Here is a 23,302-nt window from a genome sequence, read left to right as displayed (position 1 = left end):
TAAAATCTGTCCAGGTTCTCTGTTCAAGAGGGGATTGGACATGGCACTTGGTGCCATGGTTTAGTATTCATGAGGTCTTGGGTGACAGGTTGGACTTGATGATCTTTGAGGTCTTTTCCAACCTTATGGATTCTATGATTCATCAGAGAAATAGAACATTGGTATTGTCAGCGTGGGGGGCTACAGCACAAACAAAACTCTTCATGAGTGCTGATCTGACCTCAGGTAACCATACAGAGTCAGTTGCTCACCCATAAACTGGCATCATCCACTGAAATCAATGAATGAGGCTGATGGCAGAAGACACTTTGGTCTTGCTCAAAAAATCTGAAGAAAACTTCCAAAAGCACAAGGAAAAACATCTGAATTAAAACCTTAGTGGAAAACATTAAACTCAAGGACGTTTTGTAATAGCACTTACCCCATTCCCTTACTAATGCTAAACCCAAGAACATTAACTTTACATTTCTGATGGCCTCTCTTGTAACAAACATACTTTTAAAAAATATTAATTAAAACTATACAATAACCCTCATTGAGAATGCTGGTCAGCTCCTCAGGCAGAAAGCTGAGCCACTGAATTCAAAATGCTTTTCAGAAATCTTTACAAGGTACTGTGCCAATGCAAAGCTGGTTGAAAATTTGCTAGTGGGAAGCTGCACTCCCAGAAAATCCAGTTCATCAAGATAAAAAAGTGCTGTGGAAATGTAATAACTTCAAAGGATTCCCAGTTGAATGCAAGCACTAATAGTAAACTGAGCCTCTTCCTCAGCTGCCAATGTTTGAGCAGCCAAGGTTTCCAGTTCCTTGTGTGGGGAGCTGAAGGGGAGCTGGAAAGGCTGCAAACCTGGCCTCAAATTCCCAGTGAGGCAGTACTGGCCATAAATTCCAAGGGCCTCCTAAATCCTTGATGCCAAGGCAGATGTGAAAATGGAACTGCATAAATCCTGATCTATGGCTTTCAAGCTCAGGAGCCTAAATGCCTTGAAGAGGAAGGAGAAATAGTTTTCATTCGGTTCTAAATCAACATTTGCTGTCATGTTTCATTTCATCCAGCAGTAATTCATGAATGAAGGTATGTCAAAGGAAAAACATTTGTGTAAGTCTGTAGCACCTTCTACCTCCATCTCCCAAATAAGTTTACAGACATTACTGAATAAATTCTCACAAGAACAAAACAAAACAAAACACCAACCAAACAAAAAAACCCACCAAACCAACAAAATAACCACCAACCAACCAAACCCCAATGGGACACAGTTGTACTACAAATCCTCACTGCAGAGGTGAGGAATCAAAGCCACACACAGATACTCTGCAAAGTTTATCAACCCAGCCACACAGATACTCTGCAAAGTTTATCAACCCAGCCATTTGCCCTGCAGGGTTAGATGAAAAGAGCATGCAGGTCTCCAGCTGTCTGCCTCAGCCATGAGAACTCTGGCTGGACACAGCCACAAGCTAAAGATGACTGCTGAGACAGCTGCAATGGTGCCACCCCAAAGGTCTGTGCATTACCTCCTTACCTCCACCACCCTCCTCACCCTCCTGTCAAGCAGAGGTCACCCAGAAGTTCAAGGAGATCCATAGGAACATCACTGGTTCATATGTGAGTGAAGATGGGCAACAAAGAAATGAATCCTCAGCAGGATTTTGGTTTAAGAAAGATATTCTTTCAGAGCAATAAACTGATTTTAAAATGGCAAGCCAAATTAAACAAGATGATGGTAGGAGATCTGCTAGGCTCTCTGAGAAGTTAAGCACTTCTCATTGACTTACTGTCATGGGGTTTTATACATTAAAGTTCTTCTTCTGCACTAATATACCAAACTGAGTGTGGCTTTAAGCTGAGATAAAGAATCCATCAGGTGCAGAATTTAAGTTATATTTAACTTTTAATGAAGTAAGATCTTATCTGGTTTGTCTCTTCACTTTTCTATTTCTGTTCTAACACAATCTGGGCACTTAATACATCAAAGCCTAGGACTTTCTGTCCATCTTGCTACCACTCCCTTCTATTTGGTACTAGCACAGTCAGTCTACTTAGTACTTTTTGTATCCAACAGCAAGGAAGGAGGACTCCAGCAGGTGCTGTAGACGTGCTAACTGAAAAAAAGAATGCCAAGGAGATGAGGAAATTCCAGCTCAGTATTATGTAGACACATATTTTCTGCAGTATATCTCATACTGTGTCAGCTAATCCAGACAAAGAATGTCAATTTGAAGTTTTCACTGGGGTGCAATTCTGCATGAAGGATTTTTCAAGCACAATTTGAATGAGAATAAAAATTCTGCAGAAAAGGATTGAGAATGTGGTCAAGCTACTGCTTTTCCATTTAATAATGTGCTTGCCAAGGATAGCCTGGAAAGGTCTGCTCCCAAGGGTCTTTTCATGGGTTTTTTGCTGTATCTGTGGATGAAGCTATCCCCTCTCGTGTCTTCATTTTTGCAACACTAAGCCTCCTGCATTTCAGCTCCTAAATTCCACCTGTCTTAGCAAGACAGCTTCTCTACTGTCTCATAATTCTTGTATTAGGTAAAAATCATATATAAATGTATTGCTCACTTTCCCTTTCCTCTGGCTACTTCCTGTCCCATTTCCTCCACTACTTCTGCTAACTGCATCTTTGCCATATGGCTTTAGTACCATTTTAGCTTCTTATCCTAGCTGACTCCCATCTAATCTCTTGCCCCTTCCCCTTTCAGTGCCCTTTTCTTCTATTCCTATGGCAATCTCCTGTAGTCCCTTCTCTCTTTCCCAAAATAAATCTCCCTTTCAAACCTCAGTGTCCTCCCCAGTCTATACAACATTTTTCAGCCAAAACTTCCTGGATAAGGAGTCTGAAAATATTTTATCCTGTTTGATCTGCTTCCAGAGTCATTTTCCTTTCGTATCAAGTATCACCTCCTGAGACTGAATTTTTAGCTTAGCATATTCTGACTTAATTTTAATGACTTTACATATTGGTTTCTGCCCTGTTGGTTTTCTTCTGATTCATTGCTAGGCCAACCCCTTATGAGCTGTTCTCTGAATTTTGCAGCCCTGCTCAACCTTTGCCATCACCCTGCTGTAACCCCTCCCCTTTCTCTTCTACTGCCCTGGTATGATTGGACCAGGCTGGACCTCCCAGGTGAAATCACCTCACTGCTTCCATTGTCACTGGAGAGGTCAATAACCCTTCCTATTCTTCATTTTATTACAGAGTAATTTTACTTTATCTCCTCAAACAGAGTAGCAGAATGGTAGGATGTTTACCAGACTGGAGTAAAACAGTTGGCACTGATTTGTGTCCCGGTTTTCCTCATTACCTTTTCTCATATTGTGTGTAGTCACTGTGACTGACAATTCAGATGCTGCAAATGTCTGTCCATCTAGAGACTGGTGGGTACCAGGCACGGGGCTATGATGAAAGTTGTCATCAGCACCCAGCTGGATAATGGCTCCCCAGTTTACCCTCCTGAAAGAGAGGCTGGACTGGGATCCTATATACAATACCTGTATGGCTCTGTAGAAATAATTAGCTGAGTTCAGCTCACAACTCACACATGTAGCAGTCAACACCATGCTCTATAGTCAAGTGATCTTCTTAAGGTAGTAATAAAAAAAGGTCTTCCTATATAATGAACTGAGAGAACTCCCTGGAGGTGTTCAAGAGGGGATGGGATGTGGCACTTGGTGCAGTGGTTTAGCCATGAGGTCTGTGGTGACAGGTTGGACTTGATGATCTTTGAGGTCTCTTCCAACCTTGGTGATTCTGTGATTCTGTGAACTACCTGCAGCTTCATATAAGAGGAGGAAGGTAAATATTAATCTGTTGCAATACCAGAAGATCACAGTACCTTTAACCCACCTTTTCATGGATTTGGGAGAGAGATCCTTTTCTATATCCTTTGCTGGAGTGTTGTAGGAGTCCACATTGCATTCACTGTCATCATCATATTCATGGTCAAGCAGTGTTCTTGCCCACGTCCCCATGTCATAGGGGGGCAACATTCCTCCAAACTCTGATGGCAGGATCTCAGGGTGTATTAGTTGATGCAGGCTGTTGAGGTTATTACCATGCAGGAATATCTATATGCACACATGCAGGGAAAAACAAAGTGGTATCATAAAAATCATCAAAGCCCAAATTACATCATCATTTATTGCAGCATATGGTACAGTTTCAATATTCTGGTTATGGGGAGACCTTATTGCTCTGGGGAGACCTTATTGCTCTTTATAACTACCTGAAAGGAGGCTGTAGACAAGTGGGGGTTGGTCTCATCTCCTAGGCAACTAGCACCAGAACAAGAGGACACAGCCTCAAGCTGTACATGGGGAGGTTTAGACTGGAGGTGAGGAGAAAGTTCTTCACAGAAAGAGGAATTGGATACTGGAATGTGCTGCCCAGGGAGGTGATGGAGTCACCATCCCTGGAGGTGTTCAAAAAAGGACTGCATGTGGCACTTGGAGCCATGGTTTAGTTGCCATGAGGTGTTAGGTATTAGGTAGTAGGTTGGACTTGATGACCTCTGAGGTCTTTTCCAACCTGGTTGATTCTGTGACTCTGTGATGTTGGTCTAATGGAGATGGCCACCAAGGCACACATCACCTCTGCCTTAAGCACGGTCATAAAGCATGTTCATAAACCTACAAAGTGATTAAAGCATGAATGATCTTTGCAGGACAAAGGGCCTAAGGAAGGTAAGAAATTATGTCTGGTAACTAGGTGGACTGAAGGTTAGCTAGACAGACTGCCTATCTCCTGTTATCTGCTCTCCTTAATCCTGTGAATGAAATAAATAAATCAAGAGCATAAATAAGTAACATTAATATTCACTATACACACTGAGAAATATGTATTGACTTTCATCATCCAGCCATGAGTTCTATAAAGAAGATAAATATTGCAATGTAATGAAAAATGAAAACTCTACTGTAAAGATTTTCTTCCTTAATATTCTGGTACTAGTAAATACCATCTGTACTTGGCAATATATGAAGTAAGTAATCATAGTAAAACCCTTTCTGTGACAACAATGAGGGAATGGCTGAGGGACTATTTGATATTTTCTGTCAGTGTTTTGGCAGATTTATTTTCAGAGCTTATTTACATTCTTATCTATCTCTTTTAATATGATATGTGCATTTGTGTTTATGTTTAACCCTATTGTTTCTCGGGCCCCTCAGTTTAAGAAGGACATTGAGACACTTGAACAGGTCCAGAGAAGGGCAATGAGGCTGGGGAGAGGCCTCGAGCACAGCCCTGCGAGGAGAGGCTGAAGGAGCTGAGCCTAGAGAAGAGGAGGCTCTGGGGAGACCTTATTGTTCTCTACAACTACCTGAAGGGTGGTTATAGCCAGAAGGGGGTTGGTCTCTTCTCCCAGGCAACCAGCACCAGAACAAGAGGACATAGTCTCAAGCTGTGCCAGGAGAAGTTTAGGCTGGAGGTGAGGAGATAGTTCTTCACTGAGAGAGTTGCTAGCCATTGGAATGTGCTGCCCAGGGAGGTGGTGGAGTCACAATCCCTGGAGGTGTTCAAGAGAGGATTAGATGTGGCACTTGGTGCCATGGTTTAGTCATGAGGTCTTGGGTGACAGGTTGGACTTGATGATCTTTGAGGTCTTTTCCAACCTTGGTGATTCTGTGAATGTCTGACCAATGAGCAGTAGAAACAGAGCACCTCTGGACTGGGACAGCATTCTCCTCCAGATACAGTTGAACTTCATTATCTTGGAGATCATTTCTAACCTTAATGATTCTGTGGCACTAGGGACCTGCAGACTTTCCACCGGGTGGAAACGCCTGCTCCTGGGTACAGCTACACAGACAGCTCACAGCAAGTCTAGTCTAGACTAACAAATAAAGTGGGCCAGAATTTGTCCTTGTGGGACTAGGAGCAAGTGTACAGTTCATATCCATATGGTTAAACTCCTTTCATCTCCAGAACAAGCTCACCTCATCCATACTGCTCACTGGGCCATCCCACCCCCAGATTGTTCCTGGGCAATATCTAAGCACCAGCTGGCAGCAGCCAGTGCCCTGCCAGAAAGTGTCTGTACAACTAAACAGTTGGAGTGGGCAGTGCCCAACTCTTTTTAATTGACTAGCACAGAAGCAGCCAAGAAGGCAAGGTGGGATGATGCCTCCCAACAGCTGTTGCCTGTTCACCACAGGGCAGCACAGGCAGACGCCAATTCACATTCCCCTTCACCTTGCAGGGACTTCCCTGGACATCTGTATCTCTAGCATGGTTTAAAGAGTTAATCTCAAAAGACAGAAAGGACAGCAAGACCAAATATATGCTTGTCTTGCATTTCAGCCCATCTTCCAGTCAGCTATGGAGATGGGAAGCTTCGTACAACCACGCAAACCCAGCAACGTTCTTCCGCCTCAGAAAGGGATTTATCCTTGTGTGAAAGAACAAATACATTAAAGTAATTTGGTTTATGGCATCTTTCCAGCTGAATGTTTCACTTCTTGGCAATTGTACTTCTCTATGTCTAGTACTACAGTTATCTGAACATAGTTATCAGCTGCAAAGCTACTAGGTATATTTAAAGAAGAAACAACCAACACCACAAAATAATTCAAGATAAGCACAACAGGTAAATAACAAACCTGATAAACCCCTGAAGAGAATTCTGTTGAGTTTATGGGTTGTTGTTTTTGCCACAATCATTCATATGTTTTTTCTTTAAAGCTGATTTTAACATTCTATATGCTGGGCATAACTTCCACATTTTGACACTTACATTTTGGCCTCTAAATCCATATTTAACCACCTGACTATTTCTTAGGGACAGTCTGCCTTGAAAAAAGCCAGCTGTAAAAAGGCAGTGTCTTGGAAAACATTAGACAATGATTCAGCTGTCTACAGAATGTACCTGCTTAACTCATAAGTACTCCTGTTCAACTGCCTACTCACTTATTTTTAATGCTGTAACATTGCCCATGAGCTGTACTTTACCTCCTGGTTATGAGTGCAAAACATTTGACTTAAAAAGGCCTCAAACATATCTGGCCCTGTAACGGTCTTTGTTGAAGCTGTAGTCAACAGAGTGCAACTGAATCCTGAAAAATGGGGTTTCATTTGCATATTTATAACAGATATTACATAAAAGGCTTTGTGATCTATAGTTCAAAATCAGTGAATAGCAGAGGCAGCTCAAGCAGAACCAGTCAGTGAAAAAAAACAGTTAAATACCATGGACCACTGTGGCCTTGTGGACTACGTTTGAGGAGAGCAAATAGAGAGTTGCTTAAAGAGCTGATCCCATTAATAAAATTAAAACAACATAAAAAGAGATCATCACATTCTTGGTAGCTCCTTTTTGCCTGATGCAGTTGAGGATGCCCCTGCTTACTGCAGAGGGGGTTGGACTAGATGACCTTCAGAGGTCCCTTCCAACCCAGACCATGCTATGATTCTATGACTCTATGTGATGCTGATGACAAAGCTCCTGCTACAGAAATAATATCAGTCTATGTCCTATCACCACCAAGCTCTAATTTAGTTGCACTGATGCAAATGCTGCAAATTCAGCAACATCTCAGAGGCTGCCTGTGTGGTATGCACAAATACACACAGAGAAAATTCCTTTCACTGGCTTTCATTCAAATCAGGATTTGCAAACTACTATATGCCAGCCATTTCTTTTTGGTTAATGTCAAGGAAATCACACTAGGAAAGGATGTTGCACTGGTTACCCCTGTTCTTAAAGGACACAAATAATTCTAAGTGAAACTAAATAGAATTAAATTGAATGGAATCTTAATAGGAACTGTAATGCTGGCAATATTTTTTTTATATAACCCAAGAGAAGGCATATGTTTGCATTTTAAAAGACACTTAAGTGCACTGCTTGACTGTGCCCTTAAAGGATAAGACTGTGCAAGTCTCCAAACCAGTTAAAGATGCTCTTTACACGCAGATGGATTTTAATAGCTTCCATCAGTAACAAGCTGAGGGCTTGTGTGTATCTACTTTACTAGAGAATGATTCATCTGCTAGCTACAGCTGCCAGGGAATGGACAATTAAACTTCAGAGTACCCTTTTTCGTGTCTTCTCCTTTAGGAAGGGACGAATAACTGTGTAGAGGGCATGGATGTACCACGGCTGATTGACGAAGTGTATTCCTCCAAACCGCGCTGGAAAACTGTCCTGTGTGTCACAAAACAGAGAGACACGACGTCAGCTGGCTCATAACACAAGTTGCACACACATCAAATCATTAGGGCTTTTTCATTATCTTAGGGCTTTTTCATTATCTTTTTTTTAACCCCATAAGCTGAATGCTTTCATTTTAATAATAAACCTTAAATAAGAAGAAAGAGTCTTCAAAACTCTATCCCCTCAGCTGAGATCCAACCTTCCAGGCCGAACAGCAACACACCCTGCGCAGAGTGATGATGAAGCGTGCTCAGGCAGCTATAGTATTCAAGTGAAGGCATGGCATTCCTAACCTCCAGAAAAGCTTTACACAGGAATAGTGTGGCCAGCAGGAGCAGGGAGGTCATTCTTCCCCTGTAGTCAGTACTGGTTAGGCCACACCTTGAGTGCTGTGTCCAGTTCTGGGACCCTCAGGTTAGGAAAGAGGTTGACTTGCTGGAACGTGTCCAGAGAAGGGCAACAAGGCTGGTGCTGGGTTTGGAGCACAAGCCCTATGAGGAGAGGCTGAGGGAGCTGGGGTCATTTAGCTTGGAGAAGAGGAGGCTCAGAGGAGACCTTATTGCTCTCTACAACTACCTGAAGGGAGGTTGTAGCCAGGCGGGTGCTGGTCTCTTCTCCCAGGCAACCAACACCAGAACAAGAGGACACAGTCTCAAGCTATGCCAGGGGAGGTTTAGGCTGGATGTTAGGAAGAAGTTCTTCACAGAAAGGGAGATTGGCCATTGGAATGTGCTGCCCAGGGAAGTGATGAAGTCACCATCACTGGAGGTGTTTAAGAAGAGACTGAATGAGCCACTTATTGTCATGGTTTAGTTGATTAGATGGTGTTGGGTGATAGGTTGGACTCGATGATCTCAAAGGTCTTTTCCAACCTGGTCTGGTCTATTCTATTCTATTCTATTCTATTCTATTCTATTCTATTCTATTCTATTCTATTCCATTCCATTCCATTCCATTCCATTCCATTCCATTCTATTCCATTCCATTCCATTCCACTCCACATCGTTTGCCCGCAATCCCTCTATGTAATATAATTTTTTTTCTTCTCCCCACTTCTACAGATTTTACTCATTTTTCACTTCAACCATCTCAAGTCCTCTAGTGTCACTGGAAAGCACTCGAAATGTCCCTCTTGTTTCCACCTTTAAAAGAAAGCGTAAATTTAAACTGCTATTCAAGATGTCTCCAATATTATCCATATTTCACAGAACTAAGAATGCATTAAACATTAAGCATAAACTGTAATGTAATATCCATGAGAGTAATTCTTGTCACATAGTCAGGGACCTTCTGGGACCTTAAATGTAAGGACAGCATATCTGCATTGAAGCAATGACTTCTCTTTTCCAGTTGCTGAAAAACACAAGGGGCAGACGACTCAATAGCAAAGATTCTGATCTGCATTTTTCAATGTCTCAGTCAAGAGACTATGCCAGAAGACTTGGCAGTTTGAAGAGGCAGGCACTTTGTCCTGGAATACTATTGCTATATTCATCATTTGTCCTCATTTTGTCTTTGCCTGGTTGGGCATACACACACAAACAATGCAGTAAGCTGCTGCTGTCCCCCGTGTCATAGTTACAACACCGAGCAAGGAAACAAGAGGTGCAACAGGCTTGTAAATTGATGTGGGATCAGAGGTTCAAAAGGTTAGGTGGGGCACTCTGTGCACATAGACATGTTTTGCCTTCTCTGGAGAAAAAACAACAGGCCAGAGAGAAGCACCCAGCAGACAAGAGATAATCTGCAAAGCACCATTCGAAGAATATTGATTTTAGGTCATGGAGAGCACACAATAAAACAACAGCTGAGAGAAAATGGTAAGCTCTATCAACTAATCCAGGACTGTCAGATAAAGCAAGCAGGGACTGTAGGAAGGAAATCTTTTATAAAATGTTTCAGACAGGAATATACTTGGAGAAAGTGCACGTGCCAAGCAGCCTCCTTAGCTCTGTGAACGTCTGCAGACCTGTGGCAATTATGAAGCCTGAAGAGGTCACTTGCTCCTTTCGTAACTACCATTCAAACACTGGCAGGCAGTCCTAATCAGGCAGGTCTTTACGTCAGACAGCCACCTGCCTCCAAATTGCAACAACCTGGTGGATTACCAGATGAAATCCTTTCCATCCAAGAGGCAATGCCTTAACAATAATCTACAGGGAGAATGACAGCTACAACTCCCCACTAACACCCAGCTGGCCACAGACACTGCAATTGAGAGTCTATTTCACAGAGTTTCTCCAAACACCTGATTAACAAGAGCCCTGAAATAAAACAATCCTGCTGAAATATTGCACTACAGAAGCCTCATCTTGCTAAATGCCCAGTTTCTGTCAGCACTGCCTAAATGTCAAGCAGGATGCTTGATAATCTGACATGCAATTCACTCTCTTCAATATCATAAATCCACACACACCATTATGAGAACACAGCCTCCGCTGTACAAAAGGTAGTAAATTATGTCCCTATCACAGCAATCCAATGAATCCATTAGGAAGAATAAATAACTGGGTGACACCTTAACCTTTAGTAGCAGGAGATACCATTCATCTGCAGTTTATCCTGGCTGCAGGTCTGGTGCAGCATGCTGTGCACCATGCACAAAACAGCAAAGGTATCTTTTGCTGGTTGCACCTCAATGTCTCTGAAGAAATGTCTTTCATATGCTGAGATGTCTTTAAGTCTCCTTGTCTGGAGACTTTCAAAACCTGCCTGCACACATTCCCGTGCCAAATGCTCTTAGGTGAACCTGCTTTAGGAGAGGGGTTGGACTAGATGATCTACACATGATCTGGATTCTACACATTGGCCACAACAACCCCATGCAGTGCTACAGGCTGGGGTCAGAGTGGCTGAGAGCTGCCAGGCAGAAAGGGACCTGGGGGTGCTGGTTGACAGCAGGCTGAACATGAGCCAGCAGTGTGCCCAGGCAGCCAAGAAGGCCAATGGCATCCTGGCCTGCATCAGGAACAGTGTGGCCAGCAGGAGCAGGGAGGTCATTCTGCCCTGTACTCAGCACTGGTTAGGCCACACCTTGAGTGCTGTGTCCAGTTCTGGGCCCCTCAGTTTAGGAAAGATGTTGACTTGCTGGAACATGTCCAGAGAAGGGCACAAAGATGGTGAGGGGTTTGGAGCACAAGCCCTATGAGGAGAGGCTGAGGGAGCTGGGGTTGCTTAGCTTGGAGAGGAGGAGGAGGCTCAGGGGAGACCTTATTGCTCTCTACAACTACCTGAAGGGAGGTTGTAGCCAGGTGGGTGCTGGTCTCTTCTCCCAGGCAACCAGCACCAGAACAAGAGGACACAGTCTCAAGCTGTGCCAGGGGAGGTTCAGACTGGATGTTAGGAAGAAATTCTTCATAGAGAGAGTGATTGCCCATTGGAATGAGCTGCTTAGGGAGGTGGTGGAGTCGCCATCACTGGAGGTGTCTAGGAGGAAACTGGATGGAGTGCTTGGTGTCATGGTTTAGTTGATTAGATGGTGTTGGATGATAGGTTGGACATGATGATCTTGAAGGTCTTTTCCAACCTGGTCTATTCTATTCCATTCCATTCCATTCCATTCCATTCCATTCTATTCTATTCTATTCTATTCTATTCTATTCTATTCTATTCTATTCTATTCTATTCTATTCTATTCTATTCTATTCTATTCTATTCTATTCCTATTTCTATTCTATTGGATTCCAGAGGTCCCGTCCAATCCCCACCATACTGTGATTCTGTGGTATCTCCAGAGTTAACTCTGGAATGGCAACTGTGTTAAACCTCATGAGGGTCAAACGCTTTTTATAGTGTAGGAACCGTGGAAGACAGCAAAGCAAACCAGCCTGCAAGCCTTCTTGCATGAGTTTATAAGATTTTAAATGAATACAAGTGCCCCAAAATTTACACAAGCTATGAAAGGTTTGTTCTTCATCGCTCTAAAAATGTCTCGCACAGAAACTGAGCACAATCTGTGAATGAGAGGATCTCAACAGGCAGACAGCCATGAACACAGAGATTCAGAGCAGACAGCCAAACTATTTGTACTCTACTGTGGGCTCAGAATGGATGACTTCTCAATATGTAAAGATAATTTTCTAGCAAATAAAAAGAGTAAAAGAGTAGTTTTAGAAAGTATGACTTTGACAATTCTTGAGACTCTTGAACGTGTCCAGAGAAGGGCGAGGATGCTGGTGAGAGGCCTCAAGCACAAGCACTATGAGGAGAGGCTGAGGGAACTGGGATTGTTTAGCCTGGAGAAGAGGAAGTTCAGGGGAGACCTTCTTGCTCTCTACAACTACCTGAAGGGAGGTTGTGGCCAGGAAGGGGTTGGTCTCTTCTCCCAGGCAACCAGCACCAGAACAAGAGGACACAGTCTCAAGCTGTGCCAGGGGAAGTTTAGGCTCGAGGTGAGGAGAAAGTTCTTCAGAGAGAGAGTTGTTAGCCATTGGAATGTGCTGCCCAGGGGGGTGGTGGAATCAGCATCCCTGGAGGTGTTCAAGAGGGGATTGGATGTGGTACTTGGTGCCATGGTCTAGTAGGCTTGAGGTCTTGAGGGACAGGTTGGACTTGATGATCTTTGAGGTCTTTTCCAACCTTATTGTTTCTATGATTCCTCTTTTCTTTTTTTCTCCTTTTTTCTTCTTTTATTTCCCTTTTTTTTCTTTCCCTTTTTTTTCCCCCTTTTTTTTTCCCTTTTTTTTTTTTTTTATATTTTGGAAACCATTTACATGGAGGATCATGAATATATGTGGAGTGATCTTCAATGACAAGATGCCATTTGATATTAAGAGACCATCTGTCTCAGTGATTTTCAGCAGTTCTAAAGGCATTTCCCAGAACTGACCAGAGAAGTGAGTGGACTGAGGTGCCCAAATTCAGGAGCAGTTCCATAGGTGCAGTTAGGACCCCCCAAAAAACTTGGGCCCAGAAAGAGAAAGGATGATTTGTTCAGAAGGATCCTGCAGTGCTGGAACTAGAACTAAAAAACTGCTGACCAAAACTGCTGGTCCAAAACTTAGTCTTGACAGCACCTGGTGAGCAAATAGAGAAGGTGGAATAAGCAACTACAGCTGCTGGAGAAACAGGTGTCTGAAGGCTTTCTGGCTCTTCTCAGACATATCTGACTTCCACATGGGGATTTGCCAGACAGATGGCCATCCCACACAAACAGCAGGTAGAAATTTCTTCCAAATCACTGATTCTTAGGGGGTTTTATGTAGATTGAGTCACAAGCGTGGTGGCAGTCACAACTGCCTCTGCAGACATATTGCACTTGAGCAGAAAAGCCTGTAACCCATGAATCACAGGAATTCTAAGTGAAAGGAATCCCATGCCAGAAAACAGTAAGAAATGGAGATCAGCCATGAAGTGCACTGTGCATTTGACTGCAAAAGTAATGAATCTGATGGGGCTTACATGTGACAATCGAGAGTGGGTTGCCAAGCAAGAGGCAGAGCTCACTGACATTTGCAGGACTGGGAGACTACCAGTGCAAGGCACCAGCTGACCTCCCCTCTAAGGTTTATAAGCCAATGCTGGAGAATGATCCCAAGCAAACTACCTCACTGAGTTCACATCTCTGATAGCATGGTTCTGCTCACTCACAGCCTAATACTTTTTCCTCTCTGCCACACATTAATTCATACAACCTACCTCCACAGGCTTCCTCTCCAAGGACCCAGTTGCTGTTGCCTGCTACTGCCATCAGCTAAGAAGCCAAGTTTCTACTTCATGGGCACCACATCCCACCTGCTCTGGGCTTGGTCACCATCTGAGAAAACCCTCAGGGCTTTGTAGAGGGTTTCTGCTTGCTGCTGTGGCCAGCAGAAACACTCACAGCACATATAACCACAATAAAACCAGTGCATGGCATTTTCAACAGTACCTAAGAGAGAAAAGTGCCAAATTCCTACTGAGAATCAGTGTAAGTCTTCTTGGTGTCAGAAAATAAAGGTAATATAAATTACCCACATTTTTCATTGCCATCAAACATGAAAAGTTAAAGAACTTCTTAAAGCTCCCAGCATTCTCCATTCCTTGGCTCTTCCTTGAGTTTAAATGTAAACTTCTGAAATCTACTTGTAAATAATTAGTCCAACCAGCTGAAATCAGTACTGGAGTCAAGTCTGTTTGCACAGCTCTTTGAGGTGTAGTCTAAGAAGCTTCTGGGACCACTGTATGCCTAAAGGTGCATTGGCAGCCCAGCCACCCCAGGGTTCACAAGTGTGCTGCACATCACTTGTAAAAATCATGTCTGGATGTGCTTTGCCACATACTAGCACTGCATGAGTGTTTGGTCATACAGGCTCTTGGGTCTTGTTAGAGAGTTTGTGCTGTCCTAAAGGGCAGAGAAATTGGTTTTGTGGCCAGTCTAGAGGCATCCTTCAAAGGACTGTCTAGACAAATATAATGAACGCACTCACACTTCACTTAAGGGTTTGCTTTAGCGCTGTGATGAGTTCAGGCCGTAGCATCTGCAGGCAACAAGAGGCTACAGAGTCAACAGCTGTGAAAATTGTACCTAACAAAAATCACAAGTTCAAAGACAGCATATTAGATTATTAACATCTTAAATGTTACTTAAGAATTATTCCAGAAAACAATAAATTCAGGGCTCCTCCAGCTATTCCAAAAAACCAAGCACTCAGGGACTAGAGAAAAATAATTGTGATGATGAATCAAAATAGTATTTTCATAATGGAAAGCCCTACTAAAAAGACACTAAAGCATTCTGTCTGATGCAAGATGTGGCATGACTAGACCTAATTTTCAGTATGCTAAAGAGGAAACCACAGAAAATCACAGAAAGAAAAGGCTCTGATTAGAAGGAATATTTCACTTCCTTAGTACTCCAGGAGCTGAATTACCAAAAGGAACCAAGCGCCACTGCCTTCTACATCAGGAAAGGGAACCCAGGTCTTGCTCCCAGACTGCAACCCAAGGACACCCACACAAATGAGATGCAGCTTACCATGAATACAGCTAGACTGGGAAGTAGCATACAGCTTTGAATCATCAAACAACAAGTTTGGAGGAAATAGGCAACCCAACTCATTTGAGATGGATGCTATGATTCAGGTTGTCTGTAACAGGAGAATCCACCTCTGTCCCTCTGTGTTAAAGCTCTTTGAGGCTTGGATTCAAAGACATTTTGAGGTTTCAATGGTGGCAAAATTTGGCTGGACCCTTGCAAAAACTGCTTCAGTGATCTCCTTCTGTCACACTACAATTTTGTTCTCTCCCAGCTTGAGCTTTTTCACTTTTATTAAACAATGTTAAACCGCTTCTAAGACAAACAAAACGTGTCCAAAGAAATTTCTGTTACTGTGCTCAACCAAAAAGAGCACTACCTAAAGGCAAATTAATATCATTCAGTGACATTCCTGCAAAATAAGATTTAATTATCTAGAACTGGATGTTGTCATTTTGCTAGGAAGGCAGTGAAGCAATTTGACTTTTGGCAGTCCTCCTTTTTCATTTCTGTTAGTCATTTTCTCTTACAGCTCATATGTTAAATTGGATGAGATGAGAACAGAGAGAGATGGTATCCATCCAGTGAGAATATTGCTCTTTTTTATTGAAGTATCTGTTTTAATTTCAAATAATCTTTCATCTCTCATTTCAATATGCTGCTCATGAAAAAAAACAAAACAACCACCAAACCCAATATATTGTTTAAATTAATTAAGGGGATAGGGATTTAAAAGCCCTCTGACCACATGAGCATGTTCCTATATAGGAATGTAATAAACTAAAAGATCTGCATAGATTTTCGTAGTTTCATAGTTTCATTCAGGGTTGGAAGGGACCACAAGGATCATCTAGTTCCAACCCCCCTGCCATGGGCAGGGACACCCCACACTAGATCAGGCTGGACAGAGCCTCATCCAGCCTGGGCTTAAACACCTCCACGGACGGGGCCTCGACCACTTCCCTGGACAACACATTCCAGGGTTTCACCACTCTCATGGTGAAGAACCTCCTCCTCACATCTAGCCTGAATCTCCCCACCTCCAGCTTCATTCCATTCCCCCTAGTCCTATCACTCCCTGAGATCCTGAGAAGTCCCTCCCCAGCCTTCCCGCTTCAACTCTTCAGACAAAGGGCTCAGAACCCTCCTTCACTTAATTCAATGGGCTCCAGGAAGAAAATATTTTGCAAGGAAAACTCTCACTTTCATTTGAAATTAATCTTTTCACATTAACTTCAAGTGGGCTTGGTCTGATGTTTCCCCCACCCCCAAAAAATAAGTTTTAATTACAAATTGTGTCAAATTCTTTTGGCACTTTTTGCTCACATTGACCAGGGCTTAGGGTTTTGCATGATTGTTTCATTTATTGAGTTTGAACCTGGGGAAAAAAAAAGAAGGCTTTCATTGGAATGAGACAAATGAAAAATGCTGTTTTCCAAGGACAATTCTGTCTCTGACTGCCAGTGCTGTCTCTTTCAATCCTAAGCAACGCTTCATTTGGAATGTGAGATATTAAAAACGGGGGGGGGGGGACCAGCATGATGCTGTTTGCCAAATGGGCAGAGGCAGAAAAAAAACCCCACAGTCCTTCTATACAGTTTTCTTCTCCTGTGATGAAAATCATTCTTTACAATCAGCAATTATCAGATGGTGATTTATTCTATGGAAATTCCCATGCAGGGAGAAATATGAACTCCATTTTTGCAGGCAGCTTGTGAACGTCTTACTAGATTAAGATTACGGGGGGGGGGGGGGGGGGGGGGGGGGAGGGGGATATAGGGAAAACACTGCACTGCAAAGTGCTGTGCATAAATACAGTAACAATGCTTTGATAATGCTGGGGGAATAAACATAATGCAGGAAATTCATCAAAATGCCATTCCCAAACTCCTGAAGGCAGGAAGTCTTTGGCCAAGGACTGTAATAGGTGGAGATGAAATGCCACACCAGCATCTCGCCCTCTACCACCCTCGTCCTGAAGTCACCCTCTTTGAGTCAGTGAGGCTGTTCTGATGCCCAAACAGCCCTCGGACTCCGCTGAAACCACAGACCACAGGATTGCTGTCATGATGCTTTTCATCATGCAGAAAGCCTCCCAGAGCCTTGGGGCCATTTCAAAGAGGAGCATCAGCAGTTATCAGATAGCACTTCCCCCCCTCCCTCCTTGTGCCCGACCACTTTCAAATGTGAGTTGGCTAAATAGCACCTTATCTAGGATTGCCTTAGGGGAGCCACACTTATTTGTTCTGGTTTATTCAGCCAAAATGCGATCTCTTGTGCTATCTCATAGCAGAAGAAAGGAAAGGAAACCTTAGGATAATGCTAAGACAAAGACTGAAAGAAACAGTGACAAGGCAAAAACCGTAGAAATGAGCAGAAATGAGGAGCAGAGGAAAACAGGAGGGATTACATTAAAATTAATTCAAGGAGGGATACAGAGAAATTACTGTGATGATATTCATCATGTTCCTTTTGTAGCCTCTCTTCAAACCTTACCCATAAAGGAAGGGAAAGAGAAATGCCAAGTATTCCCACATGGAAGATCCGTGTTTGACAGCCACACACCAAGACCAATTTTGCAGACCTAAAACTCAACTAGATCAAGTAAATACCAAATCTAATGCCTTCCATATAATGCCTGCCTAACACCCCAACTGACCATTTCCCATAAGAACCAGAACCAACCGATGGATTTCTAATTCTGGATTGCCTTCAGCTAAAATCTGCAAGAAGCCACACGTGAAGTGATTATCCTTAGGGGTGTATCAGAGTCCAGGGCACGCAGGTCTGCCAATGGATAGGGTGAACAGAAACTGCACAGAGGCAAAACTGTCAGCTTCATGCAGCTTTGCAGTGACAGCAAATCACTGTGTTAAAAGACATCAGTTCTCCAACCAGAATACTCACTTTTCACCCCCTGGAAATGGAGAACTTCTAAACTGTTGCCTACAATGTTATTACCCAAAGGCCCCTCAGAAAAGCAGCTCTCAGTTTCAGGCAGGATGCATTACGATTGGATTGCCATTTTATCAGTTTCAACCTCCAATAATGCCACAGAATGAAAACTGTAGTGATTCAAGTGATACCACGAGCCATATGTTTCCTCATACTATGAGGAATCAATCTCCATCACTGCAGTCGGCACTAAGAGCAATAATAGTTTTAGCCATCCAATTTGAATCTGTCAGTCCATGCAAATGAGAGTCCTGAGAATCGAACTGAACTGTAAAATTGGGGGGGATAGTGATTTAAGAAGAAATCAGCTGAGGACAGCCACTGAGATCTAGAATGCAGCATAATTAAGCTTTAAATTACTGGGGAAATTGAATGACTGACTGGAGATCCATTAATAAGTATTATATTTTATTAAAAGTAGGGGTATCATGAACTATGCAGCATACAAATTTTCTAAAGGTCAGCTCCCAGCAGCACAAAACTATTTCCAGCTCCAAAAAGCATTCAAATGCCTTTGTCATAGTACAGAATAGAGATTTATTTCAGCCTTTCGGCTTCAAGAAAGCTTCAGTCTGAACTGCTCAGCTACACTTTATCTCTGCAGAGGTGCTTGTATAGATATGGTTTCCTAAGAGGTAATTCCACCTTCACTTCCCTCTTCCTCACTCCTGAATGGCTGCTGGTAGTGTGAACACAGACAATTCTCCTGGGAGCCCAGGGAATTTCAATATTGTTTGAGGGAGAATTTGTCATTCTGGTTATTATTCTGGGAGGATCGTAAATCACTGGTGTTGAATTCTAACTCAGACATCAATCCCCCACCTTTTTAAAGCCATACAAACATAGTTTTTGCTGTGTGAGTTGCTACAGAGGAAACCCTGCCTGTTAAAACTAGAAATTCACAACAACTGGGCACAAAAATAGTTATTTATCATACAAATCTTGGACAAGGCCTGTTTGTTCATTGTGCCATCAGGCTGTGTCAAGTAATGAAGAAATGTCATGGTAGTGCCAGAGGACACAGTCTCAAGCTGAGCCAGGGAGGTTTAGGCTGGATGTTAGGAAGAAGTTCTTCATAGAAAGAGAGATTGGCCATTGGAATGTGCTGCCCAGGGAGGTGGTGGAGTCACCATCACTGGACGTGTTTAGGAAGAGACTGGATGGGGTGCTTGGTGCCATGGTTTAGTTGATCAGGTGGTGTTGGATGACAGGTTGGACTCGATGATCTTGAAGGTCTCTTCCAACCTGGTCTATTCTATTCTATTCTATTCTATTCTATTCTATTCTATTCTATTCTATTCTATTCTATTCTATTCTATCCTATCCTATCCTATCCTAAAATCACACTTTGGGAACTCATGACAATTCACATCCAAGGAGTTGGAAGATCAAAATCAGAAATGCAGATCCCTTCTTGGTAAGGTGAAAGTGGATCTCATGTGAATCTCTTCTCAGCAAAAGAAAGTAAGAGTAGCCATAGTCCACACTACAAAGAACTGAATTCTGAAACCACTGGAGCACTGGGTTCAGTGCTTTGCTTCTTAGCACAAAGCAGACAGGGAGTGAGCCCAGCAAAGAGCCATGAAGATGGCTAAGAGACTGAATACTTCTATGCTCTTAGCTCACCAACCTAATAAAGGGCAGTTCATAGGTTCATAGATTCACAGATTCACAGGTCTGGGTTGGCAGGGACCTTGAAGATCATCTTATTCCAAATAGGCAGGGACACCTTCCACTAGACCAGATTGCTCAAGGCCTCATTCAACCTGGCCTTGAACACTTCCAGGGAGGGGGCATCCACAAGCTCTTTGGGAAACATGTTAAAGAGTCTCACCACCCTCACTGTAAAGAATTTCTTTCTAATCTCCAGTCTAAATCTGCCTTCCTCAAGCTTCAGTCCATTCCTTCTGTCCTGTCCCTTGTAAAAAGTCCCTTTCCAGTTTTCTTGTAGACCTGGACAGATACTGGCAGGCCACTCTATGGCGTCCAAATCCAGATTTGTTTAACAAAAGATGTTGCTGTTGTATATGCCACACCTTCAAAGGTTTGTAACTACAGCATGTAAAACATTTGCTGCTCTACTGTTAAAATGGTATTCAAATTGTAGCATCTCAAGTCCAATGCATTATACTAAAGCAGCACAATTACTTTCCTCAGGCATCTTAGGAATGTGCACAAAGCCATCTTAATTCCTTTTCCTTCTTTTCTGCTTTTCTGACTTGGCCATCTTCTGTCTGCTTTGCTGCCCTCATGGTTTTAATTTTCTGCTTTCTTACCTTACTGTCACTCCAATGTTAGTGGTTGATGCTAACAGTAGAATTAAATCCCAGCACAGGGACGATGACATATGGTATGCCTGAAAGGACTTAATGGAAGGAAGAACCATCCTGATGGCTGTCACTTGCTTCTCAGCCATTAGCACCATACTCTGCACCATGCCATCCAGCACATACGTGCTATTAGTGACACAACTGTGCAGCCACCATCCACTCGTCATTCACGCTTCAGCTGCAAATGTCCCTGCTGTGGCCACTGTGTATACCTATAAAGGAGCCTGAAAATACAGAGCTCCTCACTTCAGTGAGAGTATCATTAAACCTTAAAAAAGCTTCTACCCTTGCCTGACTGAACAGTCAAAAGTCATTCCCCAGCCACAAAGCAAAGTGATGTATGACAAGCTGAAGCAAAATCAGAGCCAATGTTAATGTGAGTAGACGTGGCCTTTTCCAACCTGTCCACCTACAGCTGTGCAGGGTATATGGACAGCATGTCACAAAGCTCTCACACCTCCAGAAAAAAACAGCTTAAGCAAGTAAAACCTTCTGTCAGGTACTACCAGGTGTGGGGTCACAGCAAGAGACAAACACAGACCCAAGGCGGACAACGTTTGCCAGATATTGCTGCCAATGAACAGAACTGCACCAAAATCAAAACAATAACGTGTCAAATAGAGTGTGTGTGTGTGTCTGTGTCTAAAGATCATTAACCCCAAACATCAAATTAATCTCTTAAATAATTTATAACTGTGGATAATTTGTCAGTTTCCAGCAGTCTATTCACTTTCAATTAAAAGAGATTTAAGAACTCAGACTATCAACGTAGGACACCAAAATAAAAAGGGAGCCAATTCCAATCTAGGAACCAGAATAAGTTCTTTGTGTCCTACTGGTAGATCAATTATCTATTAGAGCTGCTGCTGCTTGAATTTTAATCCACATTAGTTCATAGACCTTGAGCAAATTTGCTGTTACCATATTAAAAAGGGAAAGCACTGGAATAAAAAAAAAAATAGAGGAAAACAAATCAAGCAAAGGGCCAATTAATCAGCCAAATGCTGACAATGGAAAGACAGGCTGCCTACTGCCAGCACACAGGGAGATATGAATTGCACAGATAATTCATTTAAATTCCCTTAAATGTAATAAATCCCACTTGCAAGAACTGTAAGATCAGTTTAAACACGTTGCATTGTTACCCTCCTTTCTGGCAGCGCAGGCAAAGAAATGTGCTGCTGTGTGTATATGTGTACATTGTGGTGCTATAGATCTATAATACCCATTCTCAGCCTGAATGAACATTTCCAACCACGTTCTAGATGTCAGATACCAGCTGTATGCTCAGCCATTGAAACATCCTGGCTGTGTATTTACTGAAACAGATGATTTAAAGCAGTACTCCAGTCAGGTTTTTTTTTCTCATTTTTGGAAGCTGGCTGATAAATCTTCACACGTAGCTGAAGCATTATAAAAAGATCTTCCGTTTTCTGAACCCAAATCCCTGCATCATCATACCCACTGCAGCCCTTCAGCACTAAAATTAAAGGCAGCATGAATATTTAAGTGTTTTGTGATAAGGATGCGGTTGCCAAATCTGCCAGTGTACAAAAAAGCAAAGGAAGCCTTAAAATTTCGGTTCAGTGCAACGCAGGATGGAAGGGAGGAAGATGTAAAAATAAAAGGGGGAAATTATCTCCAAATGCTTGCTAGCTATTTCTACTGCCCTAGGAGCTGTGGTTTGAGTGCTCTAAGCTTCCATTTCCTTACAAAGGCAATGTTATTTGGTTGAAATATTTTTCCTGCAGTACACAGTAGTCTCTCCTGGAGACAGGCACAAATACAGCCTAGAGGTAAATGGGGACGTGAGGTGTCTGAATGCTCCACTCAATACTGGCAGCCTACCCCAAATGGTTTTGAACCATGTGATACTTGCCTATGGAAAGAAAAGAAGTCTCTAGAAGCCAGGCACATTTTCATTTAGTCTTGAGGAAAAATTTGTGACTCTTCTCAGAAAGGTTGCAGCATTACAGGTTAGAATGTTTCTGCTCACACTTTTTTAGATACCCACAGTGCCCTTGGGTTTGTGCCCATGGATGCAGCACATTGCAGCTCTACTGACAGATTCCACTCTGATATTTGCCATGATCATACAAAATGCAAGCTAACACCAGCACCAGAAATTGAATTTCATGCAGATCTGATGCGGAGAGTTATGTGATGACATAAATCACAGCCAGGCACTATCTGTGTGTCCCAAGACACCTTCAGTATTCAAACAGATTGCTTTGTTATTCTGAGCTCTTACACTGATTGAAACTTCATCACCCAGTTCTGTGCCTGTGGCAGACTTCACCTTCTGTGCCTGTGGCAGACCTCACCTGCAGATTAATCTCCGGGTGGAAGACTCAGTGCAACGCAGTTGCTGGCATTTCAGTAACTGGTTCCTCTCCTTTGGACTCAACTCTGCCCCAAAGCTCCAGCACAACTGAACAGGATTGGTGTGCTTGCTGGATCTGCTTTCAGCAGGTAAAAAAACATCAGAGGTCTTGACCACATCTGTTTTTAAAAAGTCCCATGCTGCCATTGCAGAAGTAGAAGCATTCACCCCTGTGTCTTGGTTAAACAACAACTTGGTTAATCTCATTCTGCTCATCCGAATTCTCTCCATACTTCCAGCTGAATCCAGCATTTCTACTGCAGCATTCAGGTGCCTCCAAGTGTCACCATGCATTGAAAAACACCATACTTAACAATGTAATCAATGAAAGACATGATCAAGTTGTCACTACATTTAGAACCATGGAATCATTGAGGTTGGAAAAAACCTCTAAGACAACCGACTGTCAACCCAACATCACCAGGCCCACTAAACCATGTCCTGATGTGCCATGTCTGTGTGTTTAACACCAAGAAGGCCCAATAAGTTAATAGCAAATGAGCCTGCTGAGCTCAACTCTGT

General features: G+C 42.8%; 1 protein-coding gene across 1 annotated transcript in view; it reads right to left on the bottom strand.

Moving 5' to 3' along the window:
• Nucleotides 1-23,302, bottom strand: part of CLVS2 (clavesin 2) — a 66,718-nt gene that overhangs the window by 9,664 nt on the left and 33,752 nt on the right. The window contains exons 3-4 of the mRNA XM_068162330.1: nucleotides 8,038-8,148; nucleotides 3,852-4,072 (exon numbers count right to left, since the gene is read on the bottom strand). Coding sequence (XP_068018431.1) covers nucleotides 3,852-4,072; nucleotides 8,038-8,148 — 332 coding nt within the window. The remainder of the gene's footprint in view (nucleotides 1-3,851; nucleotides 4,073-8,037; nucleotides 8,149-23,302) is intronic.

This window comes from Melanerpes formicivorus, unplaced genomic scaffold (genome assembly GCF_026170545.1).
Source record: "Melanerpes formicivorus ecotype bairdi unplaced genomic scaffold, bMelFor1.0.p_v2 SCAF_63, whole genome shotgun sequence".
In the NCBI taxonomy this organism is placed as follows: Eukaryota; Metazoa; Chordata; class Aves; order Piciformes; family Picidae; genus Melanerpes; species Melanerpes formicivorus.
Note: the sequence above shows the minus strand (reverse complement) of the source record. Positions and strands in the feature narration are given on the sequence as shown.